A 23,371-nucleotide genomic window follows, 5' to 3' on the forward strand; every position below is an offset into this window, starting at 1 on the left:
TTCTGTTTTGTACTTGGATACTTCCTCCTTCAATCTGCTCATCTCTGATTCACACCAGTAAATATACTCCTGTTGTTGTTGAAGCAGAGGCTTTTGATTAAACTGAACTGGGGCTCTTGACTGCATCACGAATTTTGAAAATTTGAAATATGGAACAGCACATAGAGCACATGTAATTGCATTACATTTTGGACAGAATGCTCTTGACTGAGCTGTCAGATCTCTTCGGCATGTTGTGCAGTCAGGTCTTCTATCTGGTGGCAGGGGTTTTTCTTGCTCCCAAGTATGTATACAATGATATACTTCTGGAGAGACTTGCTTTTGTGCACGAAATCCGCCTGCTTCTCCAAGCAAATATTTACTAGAGTCTTCATGAAGCATATATATTGTTTCAATACTTCCACCAATTTGTTCTGTGTCATCGATGCCTTCTGAGACAGAATAGATGGCATCTGTTCATCCTCTTTGTAATTCCACACCCTCTTGGAAAATTCGACGACGTTTTCATGCGATGGGAATCAATTACAAAGATTCATGTAGCCATGCAAGGTTTTATCATGTCCAACTTGTACTACAAACCAGAGGCTATGAAGCATGGCAGAACGGTGAGGCAAACCTTCTTGTTACAAGAGGCATGGTGGGTTGTCATTTGAATCATATCTGACGGGTGGTGTTGGTGTTGCGTTGGTATAGTTACCAAAATGATAAATAGCTCAGACTAGTTAGTATATTTTTATTTCGAACCTCCGTAAAACCTTGCATGGCTACATGAATCTTTGTAATTGATTCCCATCGCATGAAAACGTCGTCGAATTTTCCAAGAGGGTGTGGAATTGCCCAACCAGCAAAACCATCCATTTTTACTGGTTTAACGGAAGGTGGTGAGATATCTGATTATCATCAGCTTCACTATCTGCTCCGTCTTCATCGGTAATGAGTCGAAATGTACAGGGAGAAAGAGAAGAAAGGGGATTGATGAGTGAGTTCTGCTACAAGATCTCGGACTTCCTGTTTTGTTAAAGGCTTTTGGGCTAGAAGAAAAGAAGTGAGATTTACAACTTCCTTTTGTTATTCAACCTGGTGACCGAATTGCACAAATAATTTTTGAAGAAGTAGCGTACCCACGCATGGTTCAAAAAAATTTGAGAAGTTTGAAGATAGCTTTCCGCATTTGTACTCTGCAAAGTTTGTAATATAAGGTCTGAATTTTCTTTAGTTCTTAATTCTTATCCTTGTATTTGAACTTTTAATTACGATCCTATTTTGGTATCAGAGCTAGTTGATATGGCTATTGTAGCGTAAACCACTAATCAGGGTAGTAAGGCCTCTGTTGTTTATGATTAATTATGCTTTCTTGAAAATTTTACTTATATATTTGAAAATTATCTGTATGCCAGGGCAAAAGTAACCGTATATTAACCAAGGCAAAGGCTATTGATGACTTGAACAGCTTCAAATTCCTTATATTCTTCCTCAGGGTAGCAATTTTTGCAAATTACTCGCTTCTCCTTCTTTTGCTTTTTCTTCTGTTTTTGCCTGTCTTGAGAAGATTCAGAAGAATCCTCTTGTAATTTTCGATAAACATAATTTTATTTCGAACCTCCGTAAAACCTTGCATGGCTACATGAATCTTTGTAATTGATTCCCATCGCATGAAAACGTCGTCGAATTTTCCAAGAGGGTGTGGAATTACAAAAATTGCACCTGTCTGATGCATTGCAGAGGGTAAGTTCCACCATTCATTCTTTGGATCTCTTCGAAAATTGCTGAACCTTGGTACTCCATTCCCATATGCCGGTCTTTGGGAAATAGAAATAGCAGTCTGACCAGTAGCTGGTGGGTAACCTGGAGGACCCATCATAGAATCTTGAGGGGGTTGATAGTTGGACACAGCCGTTGAAGAAGATGAAAGCAGATATTCTGACTTGTTTCTTTTGGAATGTTTTTCAATTATCTGTTCAATCTTCCGGATTTGAGGGTACTCTGTTTCCAACTCCTGTTCTTCCAACATCGCGATTGTATGACTGGGTTGGGTAAGATCAGGATCAGAATCCCAACCTTGTTGCTCCAAAGCAACTCCCTTACCAGTACTTCCAAAACCTTGATGATATTTTCCACGTAAATTGCGAATATCACGAAGGTTGCGAGCATCCTTTTGAACCATGCGTGGGTACGCTACTTCTTCAAAAATTATTTGTGCAATTCGGTCACTTGATTGGATAATCGAACACAAAGTTCAATTATGGTGTTGTTCTGTCGGATTAGAACTCGGTTGCTTTCTGAGATTCCTGCTGCTTTGCCCGTGGATTGTGATAATCCAATCGCGGGTTCCTCGATCTCTTCTGTTGCCTTTAGTGCTGTGAGGTAGAAAAGATTATCTTTGCTGCTGGTCATCCAAGCACAACCTGCTTGAGTTGCTGGAGTATAGCTTCTACGGAATCAATCTTTTCTTGCACCTTCTGTAGTAGTTCAATAGCTTGTTTTTCAGCGTTTCGGGATTGATGAGTGAGTTCTGCTACAAGATCTCGGACTTCCTGTTTTGTTAAAGGCTTTTGGGCTAGAAGAAAAGAAGTGAGATTTACAACTTCCTTTTCAAGCCGAATAACCTTTGTCTGAAGTTTCTCTAAGGAACTTTTTAGTAATTGGTTTTCAGTTACAAGATTACGAGATTCTTTCAAAGAGACTTTACTTAACAAACAGACTCTATCATAAATTACAGCAATATTATGAGCTAGTTCTTTGGAAGATGGCTTTTCAATTGATGCAAGATCAAGGTAGTTCAGGCGTGAAGTTTCAGATTTCTCATACCATTCTTTAATGTTTTGTTCCCATATATTTGTCATAATCTATATACTGGTCTGGGTAAAAATATACTAACTAGTCTGAGCTAGAAACTGAGACACTTGATTGGATAATCGAACACAAAGTTCAATTATGGTGTTGTTCTGTCGGATTAGAACTCGGTTGCTTTCTGAGATTCCTGCTGCTTTGCCCGTGGATTGTGATAATCCAATCGCGGGTTCCTCGATCTCTTCTGTTGCCTTTAGTGCTGTGAGGTAGAAAAGATTATCTTTGCTGCTGGTCATCCAAGCACAACCTGCTTGAGTTGCTGGAGTATAGCTTCTACGGAGTCAATCTCATCTTGCCTCCCTTGAGTTTCTTGTTTGCTTTAGACCGTGAATTAATTCCATTGAATTCCACGGTGTAAGAATTGTCTTCCAAAGCATCTTCTGGTACTGAATCTGAATCAACAACACAGGTGGTGGCTCCGGTATCAAGGATTGCATTTAATGTTGTTCGTTTTGATCCAGGAATCTCAATTTCCATCGTAATGTTGTAGAGCATATTTTTCTTCTTTTCCTTTACTTCTCCCTGAGCGATGGTAAAGGCATGTAAATGCTCCTCAGATAAATGTTAGGAATAGCAGTCTGACCAGTAGCTGGTGGGTAACCTGGAGGACCCATCATAGAATCTTGAGGGGGTTGATAGTTGGACACAGCCGTTGAAGAAGATGAAAGCAGATATTCTGACTAGTCATGCCATTTGGCCTGAAGAACGCTCCTGCCGTTTTTCAGAGAAAAATGGATAATTGCTTCAAAGGCACGGAAGAATACATCGCAGTCTATATTGATGATATATTAGTATTCTCCCCTGATGAAAAGAGTCATGCTAATCACATACAGACAATGATAAGTATTTGCCAGAAGCATGGGCTCATTCTAAGCCCAACGAAGATGAAGATAGCCCAAGCCCAAATGGACTTCTTGGGCTCAACAATAGGCCATGGTGAAATAAAACTCCAGCCTCATATAATTTCTTTTATCTCGAATATGGGAATTGTCCATATCTTGATAAAAGTGGTAAACGTGGCATGTTTGAATAATGTGATGATGAGGCCCCCTTGTGCACTCAGCATTATTAACAAGCCCCTTTACCTCACCTATAAATAAGTAGTGAAGTCTGAAGCTCAAATCATCAAGAGAAGTTCGAAAAACTAAACTTGAGAATTTGAGAAGTTTGAAGATAGCTTTCCGCATTTGTACTCTGCAAAGTTTGGCCCAATCTTGAGAATTTAATCTCCTTTCTCCTTTTGGACTTACCTTCGAATATAAGGGGCTGAGAAGTCGGCCCATATCCCATCACATACAGACAATGATAAGTATTTGCCAGAAGCATGGGCTCATTCTAAGCCCAACGAAGATGAAGATAGCCCAAGCCCAAATGGACTTCTTGGGCTCAACAATAGGCCATGGTGAAATAAAACTCCAGCCTCATATAATTTCCAAAGCAAATTTGGGAAAAGTTGTGGCAACTTTCCTGAATTCTTCGGGTATCTCACCACCTTCCGTTAAACCAGTAAAAATGGATGGTTTTGCTGGTTGGGCGGCAAACGGATTGACCCAGGTAGACTGTGGGTAATCAGTGGGTGTTTGAGGGTCAGGTTCATAATCAGGATTATACCCTAAAGGGTAAAGAATCTGATTATCATCAGCTTCACTATCTGCTCCGTCTTCATCGGTAATGAGTCGAAATGTACAGGGAGAAAGAGAAGAAAGGGAATCTTCTTCCCATCCAGCAGCAATAGTTTCCTGTCGATTTGTCAGTTCATTTTGGACGGAATTGTCATCATCAGAGTCGTGCATGACCTCGTTGTCATTTGAATCATATCTGACGGGTGGTGTTGGTGTTGCGTTGGTATAGCCGAATGCAATATATACATCTTGGTGTTGTCCAAATACGGCTCCAGGTCCTCCATCGAATAGAACAAGGAACTATGGCATTAGTTGTTCTACGAGACACACGATGGCGAGGAGACCAATCTACTTTTGCCTCTATGGAAGTGGATTTAACAAAAGGAATCCAAATGGTGTATATAGTCCCTAACACCATGATGACAATTGCGGATTTCTATAATCATGTCCAACTTGTACTACAAACCAGAGGCTATGAAGCATGGCAGAACGGTGAGGCAAACCTTCTTGTTACAAGAGGCATGGTGGGAAGATTATCAAATACTCCTAATGTCGGCTTTGCATATGAAATCCAAGGAGTAACGGATTTTCTTACCTCCAAGGGTGTAAAAGCAATTGCTGGTGAACGAGTTTCAACAGAAGGATTAAGAGGTTTAAACTGGGTTGTTAAGCCTCCAGTTCGAAGGATTATTGCTCAACAACCAACAACAGTGCAAACACGGAACCTGCCAGGAGGAAATGTAAGTTATCATTTTGGTAACTATACCAACGCAACACCAACACCACCCGTCAGATATGATTCAAATGACAACGAGGTCATGCACGACTCTGATGATGACAATTCCGTCCAAAATGAACTGACAAATCGACAGGAAACTATTGCTGCTGGATGGGAAGAAGATTCCCTTTCTTCTCTTTCTCCCTGTACATTTCGACTCATTACCGATGAAGACGGAGCAGATAGTGAAGCTGATGATAATCAGATTCTTTACCCTTTAGGGTATAATCCTGATTATGAACCTGACCCTCAAACACCCACTGATTACCCACAGTCTACCTGGGTCAATCCGTTTGCCGCCCAACCAGCAAAACCATCCATTTTTACTGGTTTAACGGAAGGTGGTGAGATACCCGAAGAATTCAGGAAAGTTGCCACAACTTTTCCCAAATTTGCAGAAGCGACAAAAATTCAACAGGATACCATGGAAGCTATTGAATTCGCTGCCGCTTATGAGATGATGACAGAAGATTTTGGCAACACTGAATTACAAGAGGATTCTTCTGAATCTTCTCAAGACAGGCAAAAACAGAAGAAAAAGCAAAAGAAGGAGAAGCGAGTAATTTGCAAAAATTGCTACCCTGAGGAAGAATATAAGGAATTTGAAGCTGTTCAAGTCATCAAGCTTTTACCACATGCTCGTATTCCTTTCAGAGCAACAGTTGGATCAGTTGGCTATGATCTATCCTCTATAGCCAAATATGTCATACCACCCCAGGAAAGATTACTAATCTCTACCGGAATCGCCCTGGAAATATTACCAGGCACATATGGTCGGATAGCCCCAAGATCTGGATTAGCTCTACACCATGGAATTGATGTCGGTGCAGGAGTAATCGATCCAGATTACAGAGATGAGGTAAAGGTCCTTTTATTTAATCATGATAAAAGTGAACCTTTTGTTATTCAACCTGGTGACCGAATTGCACAAATAATTTTTGAAGAAGTAGCGTACCCACGCATGGTTCAAAAGGATGCTCGCAACCTTCGTGATATTCGCAATTTACGTGGAAAATATCATCAAGGTTTTGGAAGTACTGGTAAGGGAGTTGCTTTGGAGCAACAAGGTTGGGATTCTGATCCTGATCTTACCCAACCCAGTCATACAATCGCGATGTTGGAAGAACAGGAGTTGGAAACAGAGTACCCTCAAATCCGGAAGATTGAACAGATAATTGAAAAACATTCCAAAAGAAACAAGTCAGAATATCTGCTTTCATCTTCTTCAACGGCTGTGTCCAACTATCAACCCCCTCAAGATTCTATGATGGGTCCTCCAGGTTACCCACCAGCTACTGGTCAGACTGCTATTTCTATTTCCCAAAGACCGGCATATGGGAATGGAGTACCAAGGTTCAGCAATTTTCGAAGAGATCCAAAGAATGAATGGTGGAACTTACCCTCTGCAATGCATCAGACAGGTGCAATTTTTGTAATTCCACACCCTCTTGGAAAATTCGACGACGTTTTCATGCGATGGGAATCAATTACAAAGATTCATGTAGCCATGCAAGGTTTTACGGAGGTTCGAAATAAAATTATGTTTATCGAAAATCTCCTCGGAGAAACGGAGAAGCTCATGTGGACTCAATGGCGTATGGCTTACACAACGGAGTATGAAGCCCTTGTTGCCTCAGGAGATGGAGATGAAGGAACGCAAAATATCATCTCTCAAATGCGCACTGTATTTACCCTTGAAGACCCTTATCAAGGTTCTACTTTGATGCAAGAAGAAGCATATAGAGACCTTGAAAGACTTTCGTGTAAAGATGTTAAGGATATCATAAAATTTCTGAATGATTACCTACATCTGGCCACACGAACAGGAAGGTTATTTGTCCGAGAAGAATTATCAGAAAAGCTATGGACAAAAATGCCAGGAGATCTTGGAGAAAGAATAAAGAAGGCGTTCAGTGAGCGATACCCTGGAAACATCATTGGTGTCGGTCCAAGAATTCTTTTCTCCTACAAATACTTGGAAGCCGAATGCAAGAATGCGGCTTTCCAGAAGAGTCTTCGGAATCTTGATTTTTGTAAAGAGATTCCTATTCCAGGATACTACAAGGAAACTGAGAAGAAGAAGTATGGACTTCGAAAGGCCACCACATACAAGGGAAAACCACATCCTTCCCATGTAAGGATTGATAAAAGAAAATATTTGCAAAAGACGAAAAGCTGCAAATGTTATCTTTGTGGAGAAGAAGGCCACTACGCTCGTGATTGTGATAAAGAAAAGAAGAATGTTAAACGAGTGGCTCTGTTTGAAAACATTGAAGTCCCAGAAGATTATGAAGTTGTTTCTGTTCATCCAGAAGAAGAAGATTCAGATGCCATCTATTCTGTCTCAGAAGGCATCGATGACACAGAACAAATTGGTGGAAGTATTGAAACAATATATATGCTTCATGAAGACTCTAGTAAATATTTGCTTGGAGAAGCAGGCGGATTTCGTGCACAAAAGCAAGTCTCTCCAGAAGTATATCATTGTATACATACTTGGGAGCAAGAAAAACCCCTGCCACCAGATAGAAGACCTGACTGCACAACATGCCGAAGAGATCTGACAGCCCAGTCAAGAGCATTCTGTCCAAAATGTAATGCAATTACATGTGCTCTATGTGCTGTTCCATATTTCAAATTTTCAAAATTCGTGATGCAGTCAAGAGCCCCAGTTCAGTTTAATCAAAAGCCTCTGCTTCAACAACAACAGGAGTATATTTACTGGTGTGAATCAGAGATGAGCAGATTGAAGGAGGAAGTATCCAAGTACAAAACAGAACTTGAAGATTTGCGACTCGTCATACAATTGGAAAAAGATGCAAATGAACTCAAGCAAAAGGGGAAGTTCAAAGATGACGAAAAGGAAACTCTTCAACAAGAAGCTAAAGAAACAGAACAAAGCACATTTGAAGAACATTTATCTGAGGAGCATTTACATGCCTTTACCATCGCTCAGGGAGAAGTAAAGGAAAAGAAGAAAAATATGCTCTACAACATTACGGTGGAAATTGAGATTCCTGGATCAAAACGAACAACATTAAATGCAATCCTTGATACCGGAGCCACCACCTGTGTTGTTGATTCAGATTCAGTACCAGAAGATGCTTTGGAAGACAATTCTTACACCGTGGAATTCAATGGAATTAATTCACGGTCTAAAGCAAACAAGAAACTCAAGGGAGGCAAGATGTATATTGGGGATAACTGGTTTCGTATTCCTTATACATACAGTTTTCCCTTTCATCTTGGAGGACGTATTCAAATGATTATAGGCTGCAACTTCATTCGATCTATGTATGGTGGTGTCAGGATTGAAGGCGATAGTGTCACATTCTATAAGAATGTTATTACCATACAAACTCGGCAGTCTGTCAACCTCCTTGAAGAAGCCCAATATGAAGATGATGAGTTAATCATAGATCACTACTATGATCATCCCGAAGAATGGATTTTTCATTCAGTACCAGGATCCAGTTTCAAAGAAAGATACCCCAAGGTGATAAAGCAATTACACACTGGAGGAATCATAGGAGAAGACCCTATGAAGTTATGGGGACAGAATCATATCACCTGCAAATTGGATCTGAAAAATCCAGATTTTATCATTGATGATAAACCGATGAAACATATCACACCAGCAATGAAGCAAAGCTTTCAGAAGCACATCAATCAATTACTGGAATTAAAAGTGATTCGGCCAAGTAAAAGCAGACACAGGACTACAGCTTTCATAGTCCAGTCAGAATGGCCAGCCGAGGAGGATATGGAAGGTATGGGGGTTCAAGCAGGCCTTCTGCAACTCGAAGAACTTATCCTCCAATGTCAGGAGAAGAAAGGAGCAGACTCGCACAGACTGAACCATCTAACCGATGGATTGATCCAGCGTTTCATCCCCTTGCTGCAGACTATCAAGCAACCTTGCAGAGATATGAAGATCATCTCACCTATGATTCTGGCATGTCCTTCAATGAATTCACAACCATACAAGGAGACCTCGCAAGAGCAGAGGATGAGGCTATCCAACAAGCAAGAGTGGCCATACAACAACTTGTTAAGATCCAACAGTTCAAACTCGAGGCATTTGCTCGAATGGCCGTCAGTGACAACACCTACAGTGACAACTTCCCCGCTGTCCATCAACAAACACAAGAGCTCAAAGAAATTGACGGGGAGTTATTCGACCTTATCCTACTAATGCGTCACTATCGCATTTAGGAAGTCATGGTGGGCCCCTCCTGTAAATTATTATGAATAATAATGTCAAAACCTCTCTCTCACTTCAATCACTACTCGGATTCCCGAGAAAAGCTGTTGAGAAAAAGGTTTGTCGTCTAGTGTTTGTAATAAAATATTTGAGTCTTTTTATCTCGAATATGGGAGTTGTCCATATCTTGATAAAAGTAGTTTGTCGTTTATTTGCATTATTGAGTCTTTTTATCTCGAATATGGGAGTTGTCCATATCTTGATAAAAGTAGTTTGTCGTTTATTTGCATTATTGAGTCTTTTTATCTCGAATATGGGAGTTGTCCATATCTTGATAAAAGAAGTTTGCATTATTGAGTCTTTTTATCTCGAATATGGGAATTGTCCATATCTTGATAAAAGTGGTAAACGTGGCATGTTTGAATAATGTGATGATGAGGCCCCCTTGTGCACTCAGCATTATTAACAAGCCCCTTTACCTCACCTATAAATAAGTAGTGAAGTCTGAAGCTCAAATCATCAAGAGAAGTTCGAAAAACTAAACTTGAGAATTTGAGAAGTTTGAAGATAGCTTTCCGCATTTGTACTCTGCAAAGTTTGTAATATAAGGTCTGAATTTTCTTTAGTTCTTAATTCTTATCCTTGTATTTGAACTTTTAATTACGATCCTATTTTCAAAATTCGTGATGCAGTCAAGAGCCCCAGTTCAGTTTAATCAAAAGCCTCTGCTTCAACAACAACAGGAGTATATTTACTGGTGTGAATCAGAGATGAGCAGATTGAAGGAGGAAGTATCCAAGTACAAAACAGAACTTGAAGATTTGCGACTCGTCATACAATTGGAAAAAGATGCAAATGAACTCAAGCAAAAGGGGAAGTTCAAAGATGACGAAAAGGAAACTCTTCAACAAGAAGCTAAAGAAACAGAACAAAGCACATTTGATGAAGATCATCTCACCTATGATTCTGGCATGTCCTTCAATGAATTCACAACCATACAAGGAGACCTCGCAAGAGCAGAGGATGAGGCTATCCAACAAGCAAGAGTGGCCATACAACAACTTGTTAAGATCCAACAGTTCAAACTCGAGGCATTTGCTCGAATGGCCGTCAGTGACAACACCTACAGTGACAACTTCCCCGCTGTCCAGCAACAAACACAAGAGCTCAAAGAAATTGACGGGGAGTTATTCGACCTTATCCTACTAATGCGTCACTATCGCATTTAGGAAGTCATGGTGGGCCCCTCCTGTAAATTATTATGAATAATAATGTCAAAACCTCTCTCTCACTTCAATCACTACTCGGATTCCCGAGAAAAGCTGTTGAGAAAAAGGTTTGTCGCAAACTTCTTTTATCAAGATATGGACAACTCCCATATTCGAGATAAAAAGACTCAATAATGCAAATAAACGACAAACTAGTAATATTTATTCTAAATTTGATCTCAAGAGTGGATTCCATCAAGTGGCCATGCATCCAGATTCCATTGATTGGACTGCATTCTGGTCCCCTCTTGGTCTCTATGAATGGCTAGTTATTTCCAGGGCGATTCCGGTAGAGATTAGTCTTTCAGCTTGTTTGTTTGCTTCAAGAGAGCGAATATCACGAAGGTTGCGAGCATCCTTTTGAACCATGCGTGGGTACGCTACTTCTTCAAAAATTATTTGTGCAATTCGGTCACCAGGTTGAATAACAAAAGGTTCACTTTTATCATGATTAAATAAAAGGACCTTTACCTCATCTCTGTAATCTGGATCGATTACTCCTGCACCGACATCAATTCCATGGTGTAGAGCTAATCCAGATCTTGGGGCTATCCGACCATATGTGCCTGGTAATATTTCCAGGGCGATTCCGGTAGAGATTAGTAATCTTTCCTGGGGTGGTATGACATATTTGGCTATAGAGGATAGATCATAGCCAACTGACCCAACTGTTGCTCTGAAAGGAATACGAGCATGTGGTCAAAGAGCAAGATTTGTGCGAGAAAGGAAGGCGAAGAAACTATTCCAAAGATTTCGAGGAAGACAGCCAACCTCAAACACCTTGGAACAGCAGATAGCACCAGAAACACAGCTCCAGCTGTCAATGGCGGAACGAGCAAATAATTTTATTTCGAACCTCCGTAAAACCTTGCATGGCTACATGAATCTTTGTAATTGATTCCCATCGCATGAAAACGTCGTCGAATTTTCCAAGGGGGTGTGGAATTACAAAAATTGCACCTGTCTGATGCATTGCAGAGGGTAAGTTCCACCATTCATTCTTTGGATCTCTTCGAAAGAACTAGCTCATAATATTGCTGTAATTTATGATAGAGTCTGTTTGTTAAGTAAAGTCTCTTTGAAAGAATCTCGTAATCTTGTAACTGAAAACCAATTACTAAAAAGTTCCTTAGAGAAACTTCAGACAAAGGTTATTCGGCTTGAAAAGGAAGTTGTAAATCTCACTTCTTTTCTTCTAGCCCAAAAGCCTTTAACAAAACAGGAAGTCCGAGATCTTGTAGCAGAACTCACTCATCAATCCCGAAACGCTGAAAAACAAGCTATTGAACTACTACGGAAGGTGCAAGAAAAACAACTTCATAATCTTCTGGGACTTCAATGTTTTCACTCTGTTATGCAACAGAATGGCCAGCCGAGGAGGATATGGAAGGTATGGGGGTTCAAGCAGGCCTTCTGCAACTCGAAGAACTTATCCTCCAATGTCAGGAGAAGAAAGGAGCAGACTCGCACAGACTGAACCATCTAACCGATGGATTGATCCAGCGTTTCATCCCCTTGCTGCAGACTATCAAGCAACCTTGCAGAGATATGAAGATCATCTCACCTATGATTCTGGCATGTCCTTCAATGAATTCACAACCATACAAGGAGACCTCGCAAGAGCAGAGGATGAGGCTATCCAACAAGCAAGAGTGGCCATACAACAACTTGTTAAGATCCAACAGTTTCCTGTCGATTTGTCAGTTCATTTTGGACGGAATTGTCATCATCAGAGTCGTGCATGACCTCGTTGTCATTTGAATCATATCTGACGGGTGGTGTTGGTGTTGCGTTGGTATAGTTACCAAAATGATAACTTACATTTCCTCCTGGCAGGTTCCGTGTTTGCACTGTTGTTGGGAAAAGCTATGGACAAAAATGCCAGGAGATCTTGGAGAAAGAATAAAGAAGGCGTTCAGTGAGCGATACCCTGGAAACATCATTGGTGTCGGTCCAAGAATTCTTTTCTCCTACAAATACTTGGAAGCCGAATGCAAGAATGCGGCTTTCCAGAAGAGTCTTCGGAATCTTGGTGTTGTCCAAATACGGCTCCAGGTCCTCCATCGAATAGAACAAGGAACTATGGCATTAGTTGTTCTACGAGACACACGATGGCGAGGAGACCAATCTACTTTTGCCTCCATGGAAGTGGATTTAACCCAAATGGTGTATATAGTCCCTAACACCATGATGACAATTGCGGATTTCTATAATCATGTCCAACTTGTACTACAAACCAGAGGCTATGAAGCATGGCAGAACGGTGAGGCAAACCTTCTTGTTACAAGAGGCATGGTGGGAAGATTATCAAATACTCCTAATGTCGGCTTTGCATATGAAATCCAAGGAGTGACGGATTTTCTTACCTCCAAGGGTGTAAAAGCAATTGCTGGTGAACGAGTTTCAACAGAAGGATTAAGAGGTTTAAACTGGGTTGTTAAGCCTCCAGTTCGAAGGATTATTGCTCAACAACCAACAACAGTGCAAACACGGAACCTGCCAGGAGGAAATTTGAGAAGTTTGAAGATAGCTTTCCGCATTTGTACTCTGCAAAATTTGTAATATAAGGTCTGAATTTTCTTTAGTTCTTAATTCTTATCCTTGTATTTGAACTTTTAATTACGATCCTATTTTGGTATCAGAGCTAGTTGATATGGCGGTTGGCTGTCTTCCTCGAAATCTTTGGAATAGTTTCTTCGCCTTCCTTTCTCAAACACCTTGGAACAGCAGATAGCACCAGAAACACAGCTCCAGCTGTCAATGGCGGAACGAGCAAATATTGCCCCTGCAGAAGTCCTTTATCGATCTAGACGAGATGATGCTCATCATCGTGTCTATATCCATAGATCAGAAGAAACAATACTTTGTGTTGGTGACACACAAATAGAAAGGGCATTCATTCAAGAGGAAAGCTTTGACCAGCTCCAGCGTAGCCGAATGCAATATATACATCTTGGTGTTGTCCAAATACGGCTCCAGGTCCTCCATCGAATAGAACAAGGAACTATGGCATTAGTAAATACAGTGCGCATTTGAGAGATGATATTTTGCGTTCCTTCATCTCCATCTCCTGAGGCAACAAGGGCTTCATACTCCGTTGTGTAAGCCATACGCCATTGAGTCCACATGAGCTTCTCCGTTTCTCCGAGGAGATTTTCGATAAACATAATTTTATTTCGAACCTCCGTAAAACCTTGCATGGCTACATGAATCTTTGTAATTGATTCCCATCGCATGAAAACGTCGTCGAATTTTCCAAGAGGGTGTGGAATTACAAAAATTGCACCTGTCTGATGCATTGCAGAGGGTAAGTTCCACCATTCATTCTTTGGATCTCTTCGAAAATTGCTGAACCTTGGTACTCCATTCCCATATGCCGGTCTTTGGGAAATAGAAATAGCAGTCTGACCAGTAGCTGGTGGGTAACCTGGAGGACCCATCATAGAATCTTGAGGGGGTTGATAGTTGGACACAGCCGTTGAAGAAGATGAAAGCAGATATTCTGACTTGTTTCTTTTGGAATGTTTTTCAATTATCTGTTCAATCTTCCGGATTTGAGGGTACTCTGTTTCCAACTCCTGTTCTTCCAACATCGCGATTGTATGACTGGGTTGGGTAAGATCAGGATCAGAATCCCAACCTTGTTGCTCCAAAGCAACTCCCTTACCAGTACTTCCAAAACCTTGATGATATTTTCCACGTAAATTGCGAATATCACGAAGGTTGCGAGCATCCTTTTGAACCATGCGTGGGTACGCTACTTCTTCAAAAATTATTTGTGCAATTTGGGCTTGGGCTATCTTCATCTTCGTTGGGCTTAGAATGAGCCCATGCTTCTGGCAAATACTTATCATTGTCTGTATGTGATTAGCATGACTCTTTTCATCAGGGGAGAATACTAATATATCATCAATATAGACTGCGATGTATTCTTCCGTGCCTTTGAAGCAATTATCCATTTTTCTCTGAAAAACGGCAGGAGCGTTCTTCAGGCCAAATGGCATGACTAGCCATTCATAGAGACCAAGAGGGGTCCAGAATGCAGTCCAATCAATGGAATCTGGATGCATGGCCACTTGATGGAATCCACTCTTGAGATCAAATTTAGAATAAATATTACTATGGCCAATTTTTGCCATAATCGTATTTATCCCGGGCAGACTATATTGATCCTTGTGGGTGTTATCGTTAAGACGTTTGTAATTACAAACCATCCTCTCCTTCCCTCGTTTTTCTTCTTTGGTTATAGGATCAACATATGTACCTGACTGGACTATGAAAGCTGTAGTCCTGTGTCTGCTTTTACTTGGCCGAATCACTTTTAATTCCAGTAATTGATTGATAAAAGTGGCAACCCTTTGGTTTATTGTAACATACCTCAAGTTCAATGTATTTGAAACCAACAAAACAAGAATGTTGAGGATGATGAGAATGCCATTATTAAGATGAAAGTTGTATTAACCAAATTGTTCTTGTGGGGCTCATCTGCCGCTTTGGTTTTGATCTTCGTTCACTAACCTTTTATTGGCATGTTTTGATTTGGCTAATTTTGTTTCTCTGGAATGCATCCCTTCTGTCACTAGGCTTGCTTTCCTCTTGAAATTTTGTGTCTTTCACAGAAAATAAAAGAGAGGGTTATATTTTATAATTTGAATATGCCTACAGAAGTCCACGGTAACATGTCTTTGAGCTGTCTTAGGGATGAGGAGATGGAGGGAACCAAAATTATGTTCAATGTATCTACCAATGAATGTCAGCTCAGTTAGTATGATGGTGACATGGTTGGAGTCTTTAATGAAGTTCCTATATACCAGTTCACAAATGCCCCCAAACCACCAACCCACCCAGGAAAAAGAGAAACAACCCAGACAGATAGATATATAAAACTCACTGGAAATAGCATGAGTATATTGAAAACTAGCTCTACAAATACATTAAACATATTCTGTCAATTTTACCTTAGCTTCAAAATTGTAATCAAGAAGAATATTGGCAGCCTTAATGTCACGATGTATGATCTTGGGCTGACCTGAAGAAATAGTTGGTGTTAAAATGATTGAACTTCTGATGCCAATGCCTTCAATCAGAAAAGAACAAGTAATTATGGTTACAAGGAAGATGGCATTGAAAACTCACAGTCCTCGTGCAAATATGTCAATCCTCTTGCAGAGCCTATAGCAATTTTCATCCTATTTGCCCAGCTTAGAGGCTGTCTTCCCTTTCCTGCAATGTTTTAATAATAAGACCGTACTCATAAAAGGAAAGATTAGAACTTAAAAAAAATTACTTGCCATGATGAACCCACAGCCTAAAAAATGGAAACAGTAGGAGATAAAAAAAATTAAAATCAGCATAACTGCTTTACTAAAAATTTAAATGAAAACTTAAAAAGAAAGAATGAATAATTTCTAGTCATTCAAAATGCTATTTACTATCCCCATAGAGTACATACCATTTAGCAGCAAAATAATAGGCAAAGGGATATGAGCTTGATAGACGACTCTACGTAAAAAAATAATTAATAAAATGTAACTGTGAGAACCATGTACCACCATGACGTGAGATTAAACAATGAATTATGTACTCATGATCTAAACTCAAGAGGGGAAAATACACAAAAGCCAAAAAAACAAGGGAATTCCAGGAAATGGCACGCCAGAAAGGTCCACCAACATAAGGCCATGAACCCACCAAACTTAGTTGAATGAGCATGACCAACTCTAGTTTACACGTTTGATAATTCTAATTACTGAAACTTCCTGTTCTCATGAATAATATTCCAAATACATTAAAGACGACAGCTAACTCAGAAAATAGGCATTTTGCCAGCAATATTGCATCCTTGTGTTTGATCAATTTTGTTGTGCCACGAGCAGAGAAGTTTGAGAATTTGAGGGGCTGCACAGATCTGCTTTGCAAGATTTTCTTGTAGCAAGAGATCAATTTCTTTTCAGCATATTATAGTTAGCAATTTACCAGCACAGTTGAGAAAGCAAAGTAATCATATCACCCTAACCCTAAGAGCTCACCATGTAAATGAAACTGCAATGTATTGTTTGGAACAAACTCATAAACCAGCATTCTCTGAGCCCCAGAAATGCAATATCCAACCAGTGAAACAAGATGCCTATGATGAACACGACTAATGGTTTCAACCTCGGCCTGAAATTCGCGCTCCCCCTGCCCACTTCCAACTTTTAGCTGCTTAACTGCAACCTCTTTCCCATTTGGAAGTATTCCTTTGTGGACATAACCAAAACCACCTTGACCAAGAAGGTTGGCATTGGAGAAACCTTCTGTTGCCTGTGCTAATTCTTCGTATGTGAATGTGGTCTTTGAGAAACCCAGAACCATGCCAGGGGATGGCGATGGGGAAACATGAGTGGGCTTTGGCAGCATTGCAACCATATTATCTGTTGGTGCAGGAACTTTCTGTTGCGATTTTAGGAGTGAACCACCAGAAGGTTCAGCTAGAGAAAGCAACAAACAATCACAAAATTGAATTAGCAAAGACGAGTCAAAAATTAGAATAAGTATAAACAAGAATAGATGGAAGAAATTTTAAATAAGATATCTCATTTCAATGATCATCTAAATGTCCACGTAGGTCCATCAATCTCTTTTCCTCAGTTGAAGCACCAAAACTACTTTATCTTTTTCCTACCTTCCAATTAGGATGAAAGTTATTATCTCAACACACGCCACTTTTTTCAGACTTGCATTTTCAAATTGAGCTTTCATTCTAAGGTTATACTAGTACGTATTCTTCTGACCCTGCAAAAACATTGGCAACAAAAACTGGCCACTAGTTACAGAGCTCTGTTAAGGCATCAAAGAAGCAAAACAGCCCATATAACCTGCCAGGGATGAAGCAATGCTGGTAAAAACCTACCTTCCCCTCTTACACAAGCTCCATAGATAAAACAGCATGAATACTAATGGCTATGTGGTGGTGAAAAGCTGTTGACATATTAAGGAGTTTTTAATTACTCCCATAATTTGATACCCACTTTTTGGACTAACTATAAGTTTCATAATCTTGTTCTCTGCTACAAGACTCAACATTAAATCTCAGTCTGTGAGGCAAACCTTTGTGCTACTACCAGACTGTCACCAACATCCCTGAAGAACCTTTTAAAATATCCAGGTTCAGTATTAAAACACCATCCTCTCAAACTCCTTGCTCAGCTTTGCTTTCTAGATAATTGGTTTTAAATCCCCTCAAAACCAAGTAATTACAATATAAACTTTACAGGTAATAAAACAAACAGCTTTGTTAATGAGAAAGTGATTGTCAATGTTTCAAGAGTACCACATTCCAATTTTCCTTATTCTAGCCACCCATCAGTGTCTTTTCAGCACATGTCATGCCTCCATTACAGTTTGATCATTTTGGGTTTTTTTTTATTATTGTGTTTGGATTAAGGATTTGAGATGTGAAGAAACAGTATTCGTGCTGTTGACCCAAATAGATTGGCAAGCCTGAGTTGAGTTAAATACATTTTTTATCATATAAATTGCAAGAGATATATTTCTTTATGATTTTCCATAACCAAGGGGAAAAGAGAAACTTGTTTGTAGATGGTCAGGACAAATGGTTATATTATTATATATGGTGGCTGGTTGACTTGGTTTGAGGCTTATGAACTGTCCTGTTCAGTGATGTCTGTGACACTTGAAATTAGGTTTCTTAAGGTGATGATGTCTTGAGAGCACTAACCAAAAGGCCACATAAAAGCAATGGGTCTTACTTATGCTGTTATAAGTTTGTTTATATGGCTCATGATTATAAATGTAAATGGTGATTCTCAATTATCTCAACCCATTTTAATTCTCAATTACCTCAACCCATGTTAATTCTGATCTCCTTGTCTCCTATCATTACCCTTGGGTCATGTTCGTCTAGGTGGACATGACCTTGGCATTGGACTAATAATCCACCAAAATGCATATTCTGATGTTTGGCTAAAAAAGTTAAGGTCTAGACTCATAGTATCCCCCATCTTGGGGGGACTATTGAATCACAGGAGGGGGGTGAGACACAAAATGGAGGACTAAGGATAGGTTCGGACCAATTAATTAAATTGCAAAATTGATAAGGTTTTCTCAATCCCTCCTCATAATCTTGAGACAATCCAAACATAGGATATGATACACAATACAAAAAGATTGATAATCCTAGAACTAGTCCTAAGAATGCTAATCTCATCTAATCCAATCTGCCCCAAACAAACATGGCCTTAACATAACTAGTGTCAATCTTCTTAACTGGTGCATTAATTCATCTTAATCAATTATCGCATTTTATCTTCAATAGGTGTATCAAAAAAAAATTATTTTTGAGGGCTTATTTTGGTAAGTTGGAAATTTTAACTAAAAAGCCAAAAACCCACTAAAAAAAGTCAACTTTCTCTCTATTTTTTGAACGTCATTCCAAAACAACCCTAAATCTTAACTGAGAAATATTACTCAAGCCATCTCAAAATCAACTAAAATCTATAATTAAGGGTGTTGGCTTTCCAGCAAAGATCCTACCCTTTCTATGAAGTGAGTATCATATAAAATCCAAATAAGCCAATTTAAAATATATAATATACTAAAATTAATGATCTTTACCCTATTAAATTATTGCGAAAGTTTAAAATTAAGAGCCAACTCATTCAACTGCTCAACTTCAATAAACAATTATCAATCCCACTTATTAAATTAATCAATTAATTAAACACATAGAGAATTGTTAAATGTTAATATCAATAGTTTCACAACATATTAAAATCTCACCTTTGAGACCTTGTGAAAGTGAACCAGACAAGTCGATCTTCCTCCTCTTATACCAGAAGAACAAAAGCCCCACACCCAGAAGCACAATTGCACCACCGATCCCAATACCCACCCCAAGGGCAACTAATGTAGGGTTTCCACGCGGCGGCGGAGGCAACTCAGTCGCCGGAGTGGCGGAAGCGGTGGCGTTGGTGGTGGTGTTTGTGGTAGTGGTGTTAGACATTTGATCTCGCCGGATACCTAAAGTGTGTCAGATTTCCGGCTAGATCGATCGATTGTCAGATGCTGAGAGAAGAGAAGAGAAAGACTGGTAGAGACACTGGAATGGAAAGTCTAAGGTAAAGAGAGTGATGGTACTTGGCGGCAGGAAGTGACGTTGTTTTGGTTGCTACTAGTTTGGTTGTTAGAAATTTTTGGCTTGACAATGGGTTATTTTGAGGGATAAAAAAAAAATATAATTAATTTATTGACTTATTAATTTATTTTAATTATTTTTTTTATTATTTTTTTAATTTAAAAAAAAATCAATAATCTAACTTTCCTTTCTTACTTCCTAAAACAAAGCCAATATCACCACTACTATCATCTTCCAATGCATGTGGAGTCTGTTTATCATTTTGGATTTTGATTAGACAAGAGGTGTTGGAATTTCTCTATCTCTCTCTCTCTTGGTCAGCAATTAGGAAAGTTAGATATTTTCTTTGGTGGGAAAGGGAGAATTTTTGGCGTTTAAAGATTCTTGATTTCACATGAGAAAAATGGACCAAGAATTATGATTTTAAAAATAAATAATAATATTATAAATAAGTTATTAAATATTTTATATAATATTATTTATTTTTATTTAGGGTCCTTAAAAATACTCAAAAATTAGTTGTTTATATATTTTGAATGATTTTTCAATCTCAGTATACGAATATGATATTTAACTAATTTAATTTTGTTTGTATAAACAATTTACTTGATAAATCCTATGTATTGAATAGCTTGAATTATCAAGTTGGCCTCAAGAATGGCTCACAAAAAACAAACAACACTATCCAATCCTAAATTGGGGAGCGTGTTGTGCTTAAAGGCATAGTACGGTGCTACGAGACCCATAGGGCCTTGTCCTGAGCTAATATTATTGATTCGAATTGTTCATACGATAGGGTTTATCAAGTAGATTATCAATAAAAAAATTTAATTAATTGAATATCTATAACCTTAAAACCCAACCACATTTAATTTTTTAAAAATAAACGGCTAACATAATTTTGATAATTTATTTTAAAATAATTACGACTTGATCATAGGATTATACATATTCAATTAACTTATGTTTTTTATGAATAATATGTTTAACGAACCTTATATATGAACAATTTAAATTATCAAAACAACCTCGAGACACATCTCTATTAGGCAGAGCACACCCCCTTATCCATCCAATCCACCTCACTGAAGCCTTGTTGTAAAAAATGTATCACAAAATTTAATCCACAAATAAAATGTCTGTTATGAATCCAACCCCAAGACTCGAGACACATTCAAGTTTACCGTTCGAGAAATGTGATCCATACTGTCTCTTTCTCTTCTTATACCAAAGGAACAAAAAGCCCAGACCTTGAAGCAGAAATGCCCCACCGATCGATCCCAGACAGCAGCCAATGCAAGTAGTGTTACTATGCGGCGGAGCCATCGAATTTTCACTCCCCCAGCAAGTCTACCATCGTTATGTGAGTCAACAGATTAAGCATGTTTTGAAATTGAACTTTTTAATAATTTTTTATAAAAAGACATGGCAATAATAGTAAAAAAAATTATTCAAAAAATCAAAGAACTATGCAGAAAAATTAAAGATTTTATTTTCTTTTTATTTTTTATACTTTTTTTTTTGTAAAAAGTCAAAAACTCAATCATCTCAAATATGGGGTGAAAAAAAAAAAACATATTTTAGTCAAAAAATTAAAAAAATTGCACCGAGTTATGGGCCGGAGCTAAAGCTACGATAGCCCGGTCCTCAACCATCTAGGCACCACGCCAGTTAAAGGTGCCTCCAAGGCCTTGACCGCACGGTTTAGAGCTTAGTCTTAAGACAAACCAAGGTGTTGACAAGGAAGAAAGTCGAGCTAAATGTAGCTCGGCCTTTGACCCTCTTGCAGATATGGTTATCACAACTCTACCTAGTGTAGCATAGAGCCAGAGAAGCTCGGTTGGCTGTAGTACCAACCAAGATAAAAGACTCGTGCCATCTCACTTGGCTTGCAGTGACGAGGATGTTTTAAGGATAAGCATTATCCTTAGATATGAGACTCCTGGGAAGATTCTGTCAAGGAGAATTAGAGTATTGCTAGGATTATACCAGGCGGAATCTATAAAAACTCATGACAGGACTTATGCACAAGTATTGCAATTCTTACTCTCAATTACACAGAATTTTTGTATTTATTGTCTATTCGCTGACTTAGGCATCAAAGAGGTTTCCGGCACACCCCGCCAGCTAGCTCGCGTTTGTATTTTTAAGTAGTAAAGCGACGACGTTTAGAGTGCAAACTTGATCAACAAGATTATACGAGAAAATTATTCTGTGCTCGTACAAAAAGACATGGCAATAATAGTAAAAAAAATTATTAAAAAAATCAAAGAACTATGAAGAAAAGTTAAAGATTTTATTTTCTCTTTATGTTTTGTACGTTTTTTTTTTTTTTTTTTGTAAAAAGTCAAAAACTCAATCATCCCAAATATAGGGTGAAAAAAATTCATATTTGAGTCAAAAAATCAAAAAGTTAGTTGGGATAAACTTTTTTAACTTGGTTTTTTTGCTATTTTAGTATGACTAAAAAAGTTATATTTAGGATAATTTTTTATTTATTTTTTTATAATTGATTTGATAATTATAAGAGAAAATGTGAAATGATTATGGTTTGAATATTTTATCTTATTAGCATTTTATCTTATTGATTTGATAAAATATGACATTTTATCTTATTAGTTCAATTAACCTATTTATCTTTTTATTAGCTAAGTTAACCCCAATCCAAATGTCAAATGGGACTTAAATAGTCTGTTTCCAAACTAATCCTAAGCACGTTTTTATAGTGATTTTTTTACTTTTAATTAAAATTTTAACTTCCCAACAATCTTGAACTTGCATTAACTGATTGGGTTGATATCGGAATCGACGAAGGAAACACAAAACTTTCATACAACGACTAGGGTGTCATAGAATAAGAGTCGGGTGATGGAGGTACCAAACTTCTACCTGGTCGTTGAAGGCACCAAACTTCTATACGGCTGTGGGGAAGAAAGGTATTTTTTAGGTGCATTAAGCCCTTCACGAATTTTTTTAGGAAAATGAATGAGACACTCTTTTTGAAGGACCCTCATAATTTTCATAGTGATTCATACTATTTATGATGTGTGGGGTTTATTTATATATGTGTGGAATCCACATTATGACTGGTGTAGATCACTATGAAGGTTGTGGGGGTCCTCCAAAAATGGGGTCTATATCATTACTCAATTTTTTAAGCCCTTCAATGCAGATTCCTAAAAAAATAAATAGTAAATTTCATAAATATTAATAATTATAATTATAATTTTTTTTTGAATCTGTAGTAAATTTTTAATTATACCATTGATCCGTAATTTTTTCAAATTTTTTTTTTAAAAACGATGTTTCCACATTTTACAAAATAATATGTAAAAAGTAAATCAAATAGAAAGTAATTTTTTATTTTTATATATTAATTAAATTTTTATTAATTTTTTATTGGCTTTATAATTTTTTAATTAAAATATGCAATTGCCAAACTCTACTGAGGATAATCATGTCCCCATTTGACTTCGTACGTATGGAATAGAGCGAACAAGAGGGGTTAGAATC

At 38.4% G+C, this 23,371-nt stretch overlaps 1 protein-coding gene across 1 annotated transcript in view; it reads right to left on the bottom strand.

Annotated features, from left to right (window-relative positions):
- Positions 1-20,088, bottom strand: part of LOC114308477 (proline-rich receptor-like protein kinase PERK1) — a 32,714-nt gene extending 12,626 nt beyond the window's left edge. The window contains exons 1-4 of the mRNA XM_028254062.2: positions 19,504-20,088; positions 16,752-17,192; positions 15,859-15,945; positions 15,681-15,751 (exon numbers count right to left, since the gene is read on the bottom strand). Coding sequence (XP_028109863.1) covers positions 15,681-15,751; positions 15,859-15,945; positions 16,752-17,192; positions 19,504-19,726 — 822 coding nt within the window. The 5' untranslated portion in view covers positions 19,727-20,088. The remainder of the gene's footprint in view (positions 1-15,680; positions 15,752-15,858; positions 15,946-16,751; positions 17,193-19,503) is intronic.
- Between the last annotated feature and the right edge of the window lie 3,283 nt (positions 20,089-23,371).

Source organism: Camellia sinensis, chromosome 15, assembly GCF_055761805.1.
Source record: "Camellia sinensis isolate YWXY chromosome 15, ASM5576180v1, whole genome shotgun sequence".
Lineage (NCBI taxonomy): Eukaryota > Viridiplantae > Streptophyta > Magnoliopsida > Ericales > Theaceae > Camellia > Camellia sinensis.